This window comes from Corythoichthys intestinalis, chromosome 17, assembly GCF_030265065.1.
Source record: "Corythoichthys intestinalis isolate RoL2023-P3 chromosome 17, ASM3026506v1, whole genome shotgun sequence".
Lineage (NCBI taxonomy): Eukaryota > Metazoa > Chordata > Actinopteri > Syngnathiformes > Syngnathidae > Corythoichthys > Corythoichthys intestinalis.
In genome coordinates, this window is record NC_080411.1 from 11026406 (window position 1) to 11043427 (window position 17022).

The 17022-nt window shown below is 39.0% G+C and overlaps 1 protein-coding gene across 7 annotated transcripts in view; it reads right to left on the minus strand.

Annotated features, from left to right (window-relative positions):
• The window catches only part of nedd4l (NEDD4 like E3 ubiquitin protein ligase), a 109309-nt gene that overhangs the window by 53167 nt on the left and 39120 nt on the right, over window positions 1-17022 (minus strand). For 5 of the 7 annotated variants that reach the window (XM_057818849.1, XM_057818845.1, XM_057818844.1 and 2 more), the window contains 6 exons: window positions 11305-11355; window positions 8094-8155; window positions 4906-5008; window positions 2798-2952; window positions 2567-2705; window positions 2225-2413 (listed from right to left, as the gene is read on the minus strand). In XM_057818849.1, the coding sequence (XP_057674832.1) occupies window positions 2225-2413; window positions 2567-2705; window positions 2798-2952; window positions 4906-5008; window positions 8094-8155; window positions 11305-11355 (699 nt within the window). Of the gene's footprint in view, window positions 1-2224; window positions 2414-2566; window positions 2706-2797; window positions 2953-4905; window positions 5009-8093; window positions 8156-11304; window positions 11356-11824; window positions 11864-11944; window positions 11981-17022 lie in introns of all 7 variants that reach the window. The other 2 variants (XM_057818847.1, XM_057818848.1) reach the window with 2 other exon arrangements.

Here is a 17022-nt window from a genome sequence, read left to right on the forward strand (position 1 = left end):
TATGTCCAGTTCAGATCTTTTACATCCACACTTACTCCATTTATGTCCAGTTCGGATCTTTTACATCCATTAAAAAGTGAGATAATTTGCCGGATGACACGATATGACATCTCTTATAAGCATTCATCAATGCTCATGACAGGGTCATGTCATAATTATGATTGTCTAATGACAGTCTTATAGCACCACTGTCAAATAAACTATAACCAAATACCATAAATAGCAATTAATGGAACAACTGGAACTGAAGAAATAATTACCACAGAACATGAATTTTCATTGTTATTTACATCTGTAGTGCTGCAATGCATGCTAGGAGGCATGTTGGACAACAACAGTGTTGACACTAGGTGGCAGCAGAGGTTTGACTTTCTCCCCCAGAGGAGCAGTGATGGGTAAATGAAGCTTCTTGATGCAATGAAGCTTTGCAGCCAATTGGTTCAAGATTAATGGTGGTTCATTTGGTTTCCTGACAGTCGTATGATGCTGCTGTCAAATAAAGTGTTACGGGTTAATATCTTTTGGTGTAAATATCCCATAATACAGTGAGGAAAGCTGCAGCTTATAGTCCAGTGCGGCTTATCTATAAACAAATGCTGTTTTCGTGTCAAATTTGGTGGATGTACAGTGGGAAGCAGGGGTCGCGTTAACCGAATATTTTCCGTCGTTGACAGGTTTTTTAAAACGGTGACGGAAAAAACTGAAGTCCATCCGTCATTTTGACAGGTTGCAATTCACACCCCAGACCACAGGATGGCAATGAGCATATTAATTAGCTATTGTCTCTCTTGATGCATGACGTTGTTGGCCTTACTCGGAAAAATGTCCGAACTAGCATTCAAGTGTAGCAAACACGGAAACGTTAGGAAGGAGAGCATTGTCTAAGGCTATGTTCATTCTACAGGTCTTAATGCACGAATCCAATTTTTTCGTGTTTTTCCGACTCGAGTCAGGCATTAACTTGACGGTCTGAACGGGACAAGTCGCATAGAAGTGGACCATTTCAAATCCGATCTGGGTCATTTTTGTATGTGGTTCATTTTTCCAGACTGTCGCGGCGGTCTGTACCGTCCAGTGTCCCAAATCCGATTTCAGCTGTGCGTTATTAGCGCCTAGCTTGCAGTGAACACAGCTTTTGGGGAAGGGCCGGGCTTGACAACAGTCATAAAAAAATAAAAATGGGTTGAGGATAAGCATGAGAATGATCGGTTTTCTCTCTGCTCTATGTGAGCTATATTTCAACATTTCCTACACGGCCGAGAGTCGGGAGAGGGGTCTGCCTGCAGCCCGTCTTGGAGAGTCGGGGAAAACTGCCCGTATGTGTGTGTGACATGCACGGACATTGCGTGCATGCTATCGATCCATATAAACTGTGAATATAAGCCTAAACAGGGATTATTTATGTCTGTTATTTTTCTCCTCCTTTTGAAAAGCAAAATATGATATCCCTGGAATGACGGATGACTTGTCATTTGTTTTGATGCTTCTGCGCACCGGCGCGTGTCAGACTGCGAATTAAAGCGCATGCGTAATACTTAAATGGTCTCAATGGACAAAAGCAGTCTGAACGGGCACGCCAAAAAAACAGATATGACAAAAAAATCGGATTTGTGCATTAAGACCTGTAGTATGAACGTAGCCTAATTGAATGAGCAGGGACAAACAGCTTGGAGTCAGAAGTACATGCGCTATTCTCAAACCTGAACGCACCCAGAGTCTTTGATGACAAATCAACAGAGCAGAGAGTAGACACAACATGGCTGGTAGTTTCTTCAGTTTATTCAGAGTTGAGTAAGTAACGCACCGCTTTTGACCAATACTGCTATTGAATTGTCATTATTATCATTTTTAAAATTTAAGTGACGGGTAAAAATAGATTATGACCGGATTTTTATGACCCTGTCAGTCAAAATGACAGACAACGAAAAAGTCTAGCGCAACCTCTGGTGGGAAGAACAAGTATTGGCAGTGAAAACTGCCGAAAACTCATTGGCAGTGTATCAAATACTTGTTCTCCCCACTGCACAGCCAGAAAATTACGGTATACAAAAATATGATATGAAAGCCACTCCGGAACAGATTAAGTGTGTATCTTTATTTGGTGTCTAAAGGTGGTGGTTGCTGTTGTTTTTCTTACCCTCCAAAAAACCTACTCGCGTGCTGTTTTGTTCCCAGTGACATTTGAATTTAACGGTGCCCCTTAAAAAAAAAAAAAAAATCTCACCAGAACCGAGCTAGGACCGGGAACTTCGCCGTTGGCGTCGGGGGTGAACGACAGCCTCAAGCTTAAATCGTCGGCGAACTCCTGGGAGACGGGCGTCGGCGGGGGCTGTGGGGTGAGCATGGAGGATGTGCCAGGATGGGACTGGGCGAGGCTGTCATTAGGGTCTTCCTCTGTGATCAGTTCCCAGGACTAAAAACAAAGAAGATTTAACCATGACAGAATAATAACACTTCCAACCGAATGATCTCTATTGAGGTGGAGTGTGATTTGGAGTTAAATATCCAAATCCTATCCTTAAAACATTCTATTTAGTGGTGTTTGTATATGTATAGTGTTCCTCACAGTGTCTATAACATCACGTGGCTCCATGTGCTCATTTTCCAGGTCCTCGCTGATGTGGCGTCTCGAACGGAAGACGCGATGTGCTTCCTGGTGGATCTGACGTTGGCGATTGTCACTCTCCGTTTCCGAAATCATATCCCTGAAGACGAAAAAGAGGGATTGCGGTTACTTTTAGAAATCGTACTGATGAAGGTCATGCACTGCACACATGAAGAAGTAGTAGAAGAGTACATGTTGGAAGGCCGTTTCCACTGCGTGGATCGGTTGTTGTGGTTGACGTAGTAGGTACGTCCCAGGTTGTCCACTTTTTCTTCCCAACCAGGAGGCAACGGTGGGAGAAGTTGCTGCGGTCGCTGCGAGCCTGAATCCGCCGACTCATCCCAACCCTGAAATCAAAGGAAATACGCATATCATTTTTTTAACATGCGGATGAAACATCCGGAAGGTCAATTGGTCAATTAGATGTTGTTCTCTGGAAAAAGCAAATTCCGCTGAAGTTACTCGCTTATAAAATGTCAAGAACTCACTGAAATAAAACTACTCAAATCTGAGTTGTCCGATAAGGACTTTTTAACCAATAACGTATCCCGATAACGATATATGCGGTCGTGGACTTAACATATTCATTATTTTTCATGTATTGTTCATTTAATTTTTGCACCACGAATGCAAATAGTCTGTTCACTTAACAAATCCCAAGCATCTTAGTTTGGAGAAATCTTATGGCTGATAAGAATAACTGCTGTGCTAAGCTGTGACCCGACCCTTGTACAAAGGCAGGCTTCTACATTCACATTGAAGGCAACACAAGATGATGGTCCAAAACCGTTAATGAAAAACTGATGTCGATACTATCCGAGATAATTTTAAAATGCTTTTACAGCAGATATTATCGGCTACCTGAAAATATAGGACAAATCTAAAGTATTCTTTAATAACAACGTGGTGTATAATACATTTATAATACATTCCATGTGTCTTAAATTAGCAATATAAATTGTTAATTTTGAACAGCTTCATAAGTGGTACAAGGGGGCAGCATGCTAGTGATAAGACTAAGTGTGTGGCAATATATTGAACTGGTGTCGGTATAATTTGTACCCCAAAAGGTTATCGATACCCTCCTGCCAAGAATCAATATATCCTTTTAAAAAGGTATCACTGTATTTTTTAAATAAAAAAGGAACCTTCTAGTCACAACCAAAATCTTCCATTAGAATAGTGTCACTGTTACCTCAATGGCTGCCATCGACCCAGCTAGACGCCCAATCCATTTAGACTGGAAGGGGCGAATGAACGTTCAAAACCAGAGCATTCACAGCCAGTCTTTTGATTTTTCAGAGCATCTACAGGACATGTTCTGTTCATATGAGGGCGTTTACAGATCACCTGTCGTTGAGTTTGAGCCACTGCCTATTCATTTGGGGAGATTCCCAGGTCACTTCCTGTTCTGTAACCCAAAATCAACATGAAGTGGCCCAGAAATTCCCCAAAATCAACAGGGAGTGACTGAACATTAGTGTTGTTTTCATCAAAATGACAATAACAAAAATATTTCGTCAACGAACTAATTTTTCATCATGATGACTAGCTTAAAAACTTGTCTTCGGAGAATAAAACGAGATGAGACAAAAATTTGCCAGTTATGTCATAAGTTCACAATGTGTTATATTTTCTTATCGCATGTGTAGTTAGCACGCATTTTAGCAGTGTTTGGTTGTATCACTCATGTGACGTGCTGCGCCTCCTACATGCCCCCCAGCCCCAAAACAAAACAACACCGCTGAAAATCAACAGTAAATGACCTGAAATAAAATTCATTGGTTGCCATTGAGAGCTATAGACGTCCAATCCATTTTGAAGTGGGAGTGGTGGCTGCGAATGAACAACTGTTCATCTGCTGCCACCCTCCCACTTCAAATAAATTGGAAGTATACCGGTGATAAACTCAACTCAATTGACAGCTAAAGGATGAAAAGTGCTTGTTTTTTCTGAATTATGACTATTACGTCATTTACCTACAGTATTATTTAGTTTGTGACAAGAAGGCCTGAGTAGTTTATGACCTTCTTTGAGATGTGTGCAAAATCAGTTCTTTCCTGTCCTTACTTTTTATTACTTAATGGGAGGTAATTTAGCCAAAGGAATGTTTGTTTTGATGACTGTTGATGAGATCAGTATGTGTATATCACTATGTGTTATTGTTCTATGTTTTGTTTTGTCAAGTTTTGTCATGTTGTTATTAATTGATTGAATTAAAGAATTTGCAAGTAGAGGCCGCCAGCTTAGCTGTTTATTGCACCACACAAAAAATAGCTTCTTCTACAGGCTGATCTTACCTCTGCCTCCTCCCTCATGTCCCCAGCTTCGTCCTCATGTCCTCCTTGTTTGGGCAGGTAAGCCATTTTCAGGCGCAGGTAACCTTTCACCCTGGACTTGTGACTTGGGAATAACAATAAGAAGGAATTAACTACTAAATAACTAAGGGTGGGACAATATATCGAAAAGATGATATAAGCGATCGACTGATATGAGTTTTTGAGGACCGACAGCGATTATTAGTAGTTGCAGACCCTTGCCGTCCATAAGGTGAGCTAGGCAAATGCCTAGGGGCGCCGCAGCGTCCAAAAGGGCGTCAAGAAAAATGTTCAAATAATATTTGATGATCGCAGTATTCAAAAAATTATAAACGACAATAAAACAAAAGAGCAACAAAACATATCGTAATAAGTCTTTAAATAATAATGAAATCATTTTTCTAGTGTGCCTTCTGCCCATTTCACTGTTTCCTGTGATGCGATAATTTCACCACACACACTAGTCTCACACGCCCCCCTCTCCCTCCTGCAGACCAGCGAGCTACCTGAAGGCGCTATTTTTATCCTCCGTAATTGAGCGATCTTGCGGTGACGAGTCGACATCATGAAAAGACAAAAGTCACATTTTAGAAGAAAAAGGAAGGAACATAGACGTGAAAAAAAAGAGGTTTGTTGTGATGAAAAAAGCTTCTTTCATAGGGAAACACGTAGACTTAGCGCAACTGCAGGCTAGCGGTTATTCACATAGTTTATGTGACATACTGCTAAAGCTAAATTACATAGTATCATTAGCCAAATTGTTGTTTTAGAAGTATTTTCAGTATTCAGCCAGCTGTTGATTAGTTTCAGTTAAATTTACTCCCCCTCCCACTTTAAAGAAAGTTGGACAAAGTGCATGTGGGACTAAAAGTGTCTTGCTGATTTTCATGTGATGTGAACCACTTTTATACCTTGTGTTAAATTGTGCTTTCAAATAAATTTGCCTTGCCTAAAAGTGCCAAGGTTAATTAAAGAAATACACCATTAAATATGCAATTAATAATTTCACAGTTCTGTGGTAGGGGTTCCAAGGATTTAAATGAAAACATTTGTTATTAAATGTCATTAATTCATTAAAATGGCAATCCCTTCCATGTAAAAAAATATTTAATTTATGTTTGTTTGCTATCATATACAGTGGGGAGAACAAGTATTTGATACACTGTCAATGGGTTTTCCCATTGGCAGTGGGGAGAACAAGTATTTGATACACTGCCAATTTATTTAATTCATTATTATTGGATAGTCCTGTGTAGTTGCAGTGCTTCAAGAATTTATTTTCTTTTAACTACCCATCAAAGATAGTAGCCAGATCCAGGTACAGTAGGCTGCAAGAATTTAGGCGCTATTATGGTTATGTCATGCTGGTTTCACAATCAACAGCTAGTTGACTAATATAATGTAACATTACACTTTCTTCTCTTTGTAGATGCTCTTCTGAAATATTTTCCTTCCACCTCTGTTAATCCCGAGCCATCTTTTACAGCCAATTTATCAGCACACAAAAACTGCCAGTGGAGAAAGAAGTGCACCTTCCAAAACAGCTGTCATACGACAGGGCAATATAGATGCTTTTGCATCAGTGAAGCCACGGCAAGTAAGGTTATAGGTCAAGGTAAAAAAAAAAAAAAAAAGTTGCATTTTAAAGTGTTCTGTGTGTCTTTATATATGTTTGTGCGGGTGGGTGTTAATTATATTGTAATAACTAGACATGTCCCGTCCCATCACATCTTTTTCAAAGTATCGGAATCGGCAAAAAAATATCGGCCGTGCCTTTTTAAAATATATATATATCTTTTTAAATTAAATCATTTTCTAATTGTATTTAACGTTACAGACATAATATGTTACACTCACCAAGAGTCTTTAGTTTAGGCTTAAGGTAGGGTTATCAAATTTATCCCAATAACGGCAGTATTTTTTTTTTTTTTTTTTTAATGTATCATGTTAAAATATTTAACGCAATTAATGCATGCGCTGCACGACCCACTCACGCATTGTCGCGCCCAATCTGTAATGGCGCCGTTTTACCTATATAGAGAGATAAAAGGCTGCGTAACATGAGTAGAGTGAAATTTGGCAGTCTTTGGAGCCTTTTTTTAATTGACTAAAGCCTTACAATCCCTCTCCCTACGATTAGAAATATCATGGGAAGTAATGTGGGGAAGCAAGGTAGCACTTGATCTGTTTCTTAACACCTTATGTTATTTGCCAACGCAGAGAAGATATATCAATTGGTAGCACGACGCACAGTCATGGTTCCACTTCCCATCATGCATTCGGCCATGGCTACAGTATCATTTACTGAAAGCTCAACAAATACACTAGATGGCAATATTTAGTCACAATATACAAAGTCACAAGTCTTTCTATCTGTGGATCCCTCTCACAGAAAGAATGTTAATAATGTAAATGCCATCTTGAGGATTTATTGTCATAATAAACAAATACAGTACTTATGTACTGTATGTTGAATGTATATATTCGTCCGAGTTTTATTCATTTTTTTCTTAATGCATTGCCAAAATGTATATGATCGGGAGAAATTATCGGGAATGATTGGAATTGAATCGGGAGCAAAAAAAAGCAATCGGATCGGGAAATATCGGGATCGGCAGATACTCAAACTAAAATGATCGGGATCGGATCGGAGCAAAAAACATGATCGGAACAACCCTAGTAATAACATTTGTAATTGTTTTATTTATGTTTGTTTTTTAACTGTTTTTGAACGTTAGGGCATTTTGTCTTTTAATTTCTGCATTTGCTCATCGTTGTCTTTTTTATATAATAAATTAAAACGTTATGTGGTTTTTCCAGTGTGTTTAAATATGTGTGGTGAAAATAGCTATGAGGGGCACCAACAAATTCGTTGCCTAGGGTACCAAATTGGTCAGGAACGGCCCTGTAGGGGCCAATAACCCAATGATTAAAAAAAAGTGTTGTTCCCCCCCCAAAAAATTCAATCAAAAAGGGGTCGGGGGGGCTGGTTGACCTCAGATTGACCAATAAAAGAATTATAAGTATCTCAAAAACAATAGCAGCACAAATGAAACTCTTTACAGCACAAACGTAGCACAAACGATTGACATCATTTTTTATATAAATTTGCTACCGATGGGGGGGCAACTTCACAGATATTCAGATTGTCTAATCAGAATGGTACCAACCTTCTAGGCCGCAATAGGAAGTCTTTAAACGTGTAGGGGCGCTCCATGGCGGGGTCCTCTGTCTGCAAATTAATTAAGAGGAAGCACTTTATTTTGACAGGCATCATACTCGAGTCACGGCTCTCGATTGCGTCACACTGGAACCGGGTTGTGCAACGCTTCTCCGGTTACCCATTGGAAAAACAGATATGCTTTTTTTGTAATTCTCAGCAGTCTGCCCCACTGTTTTCAGTCAACAGCAGAAACAGGTGTGGCAAAAAGAAATAAAGATGATCTTTACAACACCCTTGTGAATAAGTATGTAGGCATACACGGCTCATCTACTAACCTATAACAGTTAATAGTTCACTCAGCAAAAGGGAGCCACATACAGAGTGTTAAAACATGATCCTATCCTAACATCATTCAAGATTAAGAATTTATTTTTAATCCAATGGAACTAAATGTATTAATATTAGATTTTACGATGATATAAACATGTGAGTCGACTAAATGGGATTCCCCGTGTTAAATTTAAATTTAGACGAGATGCTCAAGTTTGACTAGAGCCGTTTAGCATGCTAAAATTAGGGGTGTGACAATCAGTGCTTTCGTCATCGATGACTAAACAAAAATTTTTTAAAATTTATGACGATGAGGAGACGACAACGAGTTTAAAACATGTCTCGGGAAAATAAATCATAACGAGAAAAATCCCCGTTTTCGTCTGACGAGACGAAAATGTGCTTTAGTTTCTGTCCGATGTTCACAATGTGTGACATTTTTTATGTAGTTAGCCCGCATCGTAGCAGTGTCTGGTTGTGTCACTCATGTGATGTGCTGCACGCCCCCTTCACCCCCTAAACTCACTAATGTCCTCTCCGGTCTCCCCATTGCTTGTTTTGAGACACACACAATGTGTTTCTTATCTTGTCAAGAGAGAATATGCAATGCTTTAGCCTTTAAAGGTCTGTGCTGAGTGATCATCACACACTAAATGTAACTTGTAGCATTAGCATTAGCGTCTTCTTAAATTTTCGGACTTTTTTTTTATTTTAAATACAGTTCTTGGCATCCAGGTGGGTATAATTAATTGAATATACAGTATTATTAGGACTATATGTTTTTTTTCATAATTTGGTTGGGGGTGTGACTTATACTCTGGAGCGACTTATGTGTGAAATTATTAAAACATTATTATATCATCATCATGTTATTTTGGTGTTTTTGAGTGACACTGACGGTTTGGTAAATTTGTTAGCATGTTCTTTATGCTATAGTTATCTGAATAACTCTTAATAGCTATGTTACCTCGGCATACCGGCCACGTTCGCATTTCATTGTTCATGCATCGTGTAACATTATCATACTGTACATTCATTCAGTATGTTGTTCTCTATTATATTTTTATTTTAAATTGCCTTTCAAGATGACATATCCGTTCTATGTGTTGGATTTTATGAAGTAAATTTCCCCCTAAAATGCGACTTATATTCCGGTGCGACTTATAGTCTGAAAAATAGGGTACTGTTTTCCTGCTAAATGTGTTTGCGATAGATTTGTAGATGCTACAATATGTGCTCGTCTGTCAATGTTCATTCGAAATAGTTGGGAAATCTTTAGCTATTTGTTTATTTTTGGTGTAAAACGTTTGAATTTTACAGCTCAAAATATTGAGTAAATGTCAACTATAACTAGACGAGGGCAAACACATTTTGAAATGACTAAAATATGACTAAGATTTATCGTCCAAAAGACGAAAATTTAAAAGGCTGCCAAAAACAACACTGGGACAATGTATCGTAATGGTGATATATCGTGGTCTCCAAAATTGATTTGCTCCTGCCAAGAATCGATATATCTTTGTAAAAAGGTGTCTGTTAAAAAACAACAACATTAAAGGTACCTGGAAGGAAGTTGCTACCAAAAACTTCCGCGTGAATAGTGTCTCTGTGAACTCAATTGCTGCCACTGACCGCCATAGACGTCCAATCCGTTTGAGTTAGGAGGGATGGCAGCAAATGAATGACTTTTTCCGCTTCACAATTGATTGACAACATGTTGTTTTTGGGATCCGTTTAAATTTTTGTATTAGTCTTAGTCTTTTGGACAAAAATATCAATTAGTCGTATTGTGGTCATTTCAAAATGTGTTAGCCTGCGTCTAGTTTTAGTCTACAGTTACTCAAAATGTTTTCGGTTATAAAATTCAAAAGTTTTAGTCCAGAAATAAAGTTTTTCAACAATTTCGGATGAATATTGGTATACGAGCATATGTTGCAGGCTTCTACAAGGACAATGCCAACTTTGTGATGATTATACACACTCAGCAAGAGAGCAGTACATTATTTTCAATTATACCCACCTAGAAGCCACAAACTGTATGTAAAAATTTTTTTTTAAAGCTGTCCGAGTGTTTAAGAGGGTGCTCGGAAGAGTAGCCACGCTAAAGTTGATGCTAATGCTAACGCAAATACTATGCTAACACTACGAGTCACATTTAGTGTCTAAGGATTCCTCAGCACAGACCTCTAAAGGCTAAAGCAGGGGTGCCCGATCCCGGTCCTCGAGAGCCCCTATCCAGCTTGTTTTCCGTGTCTCCCTCCTTTAACGCACCTGAATCAACTTATCAGGATCGTTGTCAGGCTGCTGCAGAGCTTGCTGATGAACTGATCATTTGATTGAGGTGAGTTAAAGGAGGGAGACACGGAAAACAAGCTGGATAGGGGCTCTCGAGGACCGGGATTTGGCACCCCTGGGCTAAAGCAACACTGCATATTCTCTCTTGCCAAGAGATAAAAACAAATCTTACCACATGTTTAAGCAAGACTGAGCTCAGCCTAGCTTGAAACATATCCTAAACTCCGGTGAGGAGAGGTGCAGCACATCTCAGATAAGTGACACGGCCAAAACACTGCTACAATGCAGGCCGACGTACTCCACGAACAGTACGAAAACGTCAAGCATCGTGAACATATGGGAAAAATGATGTCGCATTTTCGCCTAGTCAGACGAAAACTGGCATTTGTCTCGGTATGTTCTCGTCTCCTACGCCAGGTTTTTAGCTCATTATCGTCAGGTCATCATCATAAAAAAAAACGTTCGTCGACGAAATATTTTGTTTTTTCTTACTCCGAGCGTAGCTGCTTTCAACACTACACTGATGCATAAACATCAGAACTGTTTGACCTTGACCTTATGTTTAAATCCAAGTAAAGACAAAGTTGACTCACCGGCAAATGACTAAGAGGAACATCCACTTGTCCCAGGAAATCATCTCTGGTCTAGAAAAGAACAACAACAAAAAAATACAAGTAAAAAAAAGAATCAGAGTAGTAGTCAATTGTTAGGGACCCCAAAAATAATTCCAACAAGGAGAAACAAGGGAAAAAACACAGTGAGTGTTGAGGTGTGGCAGTATTGCCAAGGATTTTAAAACAGCAACAATTTGCCAAAAACCAAGAGAAAGGTATTGATTTCAAGTCAAATCCAGAAATAACCATAATTTATGAGCGTCTGATACTGCTGCAAAACAGCATCATGTGACAACATTCTGCCAAAGACCAGAGTTTCTACATTTGTGCAAGATAAACGCTCATTGTAAGCTTTGGAATCAGAAAGCCCATGAACCCAGAGAAATATAAAACTGCAACACAAAAGCCACATTAGCCAGACAGAGGGTGAGGATTGATGATGCGACAACATCAGGAATAAAACCAGGGTAGAAGGTTTGTGAGTCAAATGAAAGGAAACCTGTAAATTTGTCCATCCCTTTGCCGTAATTAACGCAGACTAGAAAAGGAAAAAAGGGAATAAAGGCGAATGATTGCGCTGCACAACACTCGCCCCCTCTTGAAAGGGGGCAAAGATTACCTGTCCGATGTGGAAAAGCCCATTCTTGGAAGAGGCCTGTATTGGAAATAATTGATTTAGATGGTAGATGTCATAGGTGTGGAAAGCTGGATTTTGGAGCCTTTAACCATATAGAAAGATGATTGAAAATCCGTTCCGATTATTCATCAGACTGCCTGTGTTAACAGCAAGAGCTTTTAACTACGGGTTAGCGACGAGATTGTTTGAAGCAATTTTGTCGTCTTTACATACAGTGCCCTCCATAATTATTGGCACCCCTGGTTAAGATGTGCTTTTTAGCTTCTAATAATTTATTTTTTCTAAATAATATGGGACCTTAATGGAAAAAAAGAGAAAAATCCAACCTTCAATACAAGTGCATTTATTCAGTGGGGGAAAAATCCCACATAAAGAAAAAATTATTTGACATCAAATAATGTGTGTCACAATTATTAGCACCCCTGGTGTTAATACTTTGTACAACACCCTTTTGCCAACAAAACAGCACCTAATCTTCTCCTATGATGTTTCACAAGATGGGAAAAGACAGAAAGAGGGATCTTCAGCCATTCCTCTTTGCAGCATCTCTCTAAATCATCCAGAGACCTTGGTCCTCTCCTCTTCAGCTCACCCCACAGGTTGTCAATGGGGTTGAGGTCTGGGGACTGAGATGGCCATGGGAGGAGCTTCTTCAAAGTGGGTATGAGGTGCTTTTCAGCATGCGCATCTTTCGTGGCACGCCAGACCCACTTAGAGTGTTTGTTGCCAAAAAGCTCAATCTTGGTCTCATCTGACCAAAGCACACGGTCCTAGTTGAAGCCCCAATACCGCTTGGTGAACTCTAGACGTTTGCGTTTATGACTTTGAGGAAAGGTTTTCTCCGTGCATGCCTCCCAAACAGCTTGTTGGCGTGTAGACAGCACCTCATACCCACTGTGAAGTATGGGGGTGGGTCAGTGATGCTGTGGGGCTATTTCGCTTCCAAAGGCCCTGGGAACCTTGTTAGGGTGCATGGCATCATGAATGCTTTGAAATACCAGGACATTTTGAATCAAAATCTGTTGCCCTCTGCCCGAAAGCTGAAGATGGGTCGTCACTGGGTCTTTCAGCAAGACAATCACCCTGAACATTTGGCCAAATCTACACAGAAATGGTTCACCAGACACAAAATCAAGCTCCTCCCATGGCCATCTCAGTTCCCAGACCTCAACCCCATTGAAAACCTGTGGGTTGAGCTGAAGAAGAGAGTACAGAGAAGAGGACCAAGGTCTCTGGATGATTTAGAGAGATTCTTCAAAGAGGAATGGCTGAAGATCCCTCTTTCTGTCTTTTCCCATCTTGTGAAACATCATAGGAGAAGATTAGGTGCTGTTTTGTTGGCAAAAGGGGGTTGTACAAAGTATTAACACCAGGGGTGCTAATAATTGTGACACACATTATTTGATGTCAAATAATTTTTTCTTTATGTGGGATTTTTTCCCCCAATGAATAAATGCACTTGTATTGAAGGTTGGATTTTTCCCTTTTTTCCATTAAGGTCCCATAATATTTAGGAAAAAAAATTATTAGAAGCTAAAAAACACATCTTAACCAGGGGTGCCTATAATTATGGAAGGGCACTGTACCTTATTTTCGGACGATAACTCTTCAGCAAGAAGAACAAGGCAGAATTTTTATACACCTTTATTGGGTCATAAATTCACTATGTACAGTGACGGTTTCAATTGACAGTTGTACCCACAAGCCTTTGCGCCATTCACACTAATGGCACCTCTAGAGTCACTGCCATTATGCGTGTAACCGTGTGAAACCGTGGATATACATAGTTGGTGAATTCATGACCTAGTGTGAGTGTTCTGTTAATAAAGATATAAAATACGAAAGCACGACTTGGTGTGCTTACTAAAGGGAAGCCAAAGTCATTTTTTTATACTGTTGTGTGTCCAAGATTTTTTTTTTTGCCTTTAAAAACTGAGCCGCATCAAAGGCTCCGAAGTTGAGGGTTGCCGATGCTTGGTCTCGATTCACAAGTGACCAGCAGACTTCCGTGAAACTGCCACCACCCCAATCAGACCCAAATTTAAAATTGATGTTAATCATTTGTGCTACGTTTGTGCTGCTATCGTTTTTAAGGTATTCACAAATCTTTTATAGGTCAATCTGAGGTCAACCACCCCCATTTTGTTTATGCTGCTATCATTTTTAAGGTACCATATTGGCCCGAATATAAGACGGCCCTGATTATAAGATGGCCCCCTCTTTTTCAAGACTCAAGTTTGAAAGAAGACTTTTTGAACGCCAAATTAATTTTTATACAGAAAATAATTACAGTACATCCGAAACAAATGATTATTACAATATATTTGAGAGAAAAAGCATGTTATTTTGCCTCGTTCAAATCTTAATATCTGAACATTTAAATATGTAAACTTAAGTGCACTCACATTCTTAAATGAATAGCTTCTGGTTTTTGAAATGTAAATAAACCAATCTATTGTGATAAAACAACAAAATTGCAATAACTGCATTAACCATCAAAGTTAAGTCTAACTTTAACTGTAGTCTTGAAACAAATCTGAATAAGGAAAAACATTGCAATAAAATCATGCAAACTGGTTAAACTAAAAAGAGTAGCTGAGATCTGTCATGACAGAACTTCGCTTGCTTCAATGATATCTGGCGCCATCTAGCGTCGTGAATGGGGAGAATAGGTGAGATCTGTCATGACAGAACATCGCTTCAATGATATCTGGCGCCATCGAGTGTCGTGAATGGGTATAATGTCTAGACTGCGAATATAAGACGACCCCCTCTTTTTCAGTCTTATTTCAATGCAAAAAACACCTTCTTATATTCGGGCCAATACGGTATTTACAATTCTTTTATAGGTAAATCTGAGGTCAATCAGCCCCCCATTTTAATTAAAAATGGTTCCATTCATTGATGCTACTTCAGCTCTGTAAAAAGTTTTGTTTGTGCTGCTATGGTTTTATAGATGTTGAGATATTAATTTCGAGTGATGGCTTCAATTGCAGCTCCTCCGTCGCGGCTGACGGAGCATACCAACTCTCTCAATAACAGAGGGATGTTCGAAAAACTAGCGGAAACGTAGCACAAACAAATGGCACCCCTTCGGGTCCATTTTGCAGTAAATGGGCAGCCCGAATTTAATTTTGCGTGATGACGTGACTCTGTTATTGAGAGAGTTGGTACGCTCCGTCAGCCGCGGGAGTTGGATATGGAAAAGTTGCAAGTGACGTCATCACTCAAAATTATCTCAAAAACAATAGCAGCACAAACGTAGCTTAAACCATTTTGGGTTCATTTTGCAATAAATAACCATTTTGAATCAAAATGGGGGCCTGGTTGACCTCAGATTAATCTATAAATGAATTGTTAATACCTCAAAAACAATAACAGCACAAACAAAAATTTTTTGCACTAACAAATGAAATAATTTTTCTGGGGCTGCAGATATCAATTAGGTAATCGATTAATCTATTGATTAGTTAGCTCGACTAATCGAGTAATCGGATTACAAACATTTAATGTCTTGAACAAATTTTAGAAGATGTAAAATGAGAGGAACACATGTTATATTATTATAATAATTATTATAATATTTATTTTGGCTTGCTAATAAGATTGCACTTTCAAAAGAGTATTGATTGTGAATACAAAATAAAATTCCTGAATGCACTTTTATTTCCCAAGAGCAAAACCGGGCAGGCATAACCAGCCTTATCAGCCTCAATATTTAGATACCGTGTTTTGATTGAAGTAGAGGTGTCAAAAACACCTCAGCAGATGTCAGAGAGTCTGAGTGAGCCACTGTCTGGTTTTTGGGAGAGCATTTAAAGCCAAATTTTGAATATCTGAGCTTAGCTTCAAATGGTAAAAAATAAATTAATCAAATAAGTACAAAAAATGAACAATTGGCTAACTTGCATTCCAAGTCCGCTAGCTTGAATGCTATTCAATGCCAACTTTTTTTTTTTAACAAAGCTTTTCAAAGATCGTTCAAACATTAACACCCAAAAACAAATTCTAGATATACTTCTAAACTAAATTATGAATACAAAAACAAACATATTAGCTCAAATAAAAATTTGCAACCTTATGTTGGCCTTAACAGGGGAGCAATTAACGTTAAATTCAGCCGTTAGACGAGTTATGTCATATTCACTGTTGCCAATAGAGGGGAGTGTATCCACCCAAATCAATAAAACTAAATGCAAACACTTCCAAAACAAACCATTACATGTAACGCCATTCTAATTAAACGAATCCTTGAGGCAGCAAACTTTGATTCTAAGCTTTTTTTCCCTAATTAAATTAATTGAGTTAAACTAAATTTTTCTATACATTTGCATTTGATGAGGGCCAACTTCAAAAGGTGACCAGCAGAAGTATTGAAAATGAGTATTGGCATCCTTTGCAACAAAAAAACATTACGGAAATAGTAAAGAGATTTTTTTAAGACAACAGAGTTTATGCCAACATTCTAGAAGATAAGCACATTTCCCATTTGAGCCCAAGAGCTGCCTAATATCGTCGAGAGGAAACTGGGCAGGCATAACCAGCCTTATCAGCCTCAAGTGTGGCATAAGACTCACTTTTGACGGACTAGGAATCCAGTGGTGAAAGGCGAGTCATGCTGCATTACTTGTCATTTTTATTGTGCAGTTATGTCAATGACTGTAACACACAAACACCTAAACCTTCAGACACCACAAAAACACAACTTAAGACACCCAAATACTAAATTATACATACTTACAACAGTCAAACAGCAGGAGACCAACCCCATCACAATATCTTATTTCATAAACCAAGTGGAAAATCTACTCTGTGATTGCCAAACAACCAAAATGGTGAATCATGGATTCTGTATTAGCTAGGAATTGCGTGTCACGTGGTAATTCTGTCATGGGAATTCAGGGAAAACTTTTGTACATAACTCTTTACCCTCGACCCAGTCATCCTCTGGCTCATTCGAAAAGTAACACATTAAACTAGCAGTTTTGTTACAGCAATAAACAGCCAGCGCAACAACACCCTGGGGGAAATGTGGCTGTTTTCTTTGTCCTTTAATGCAA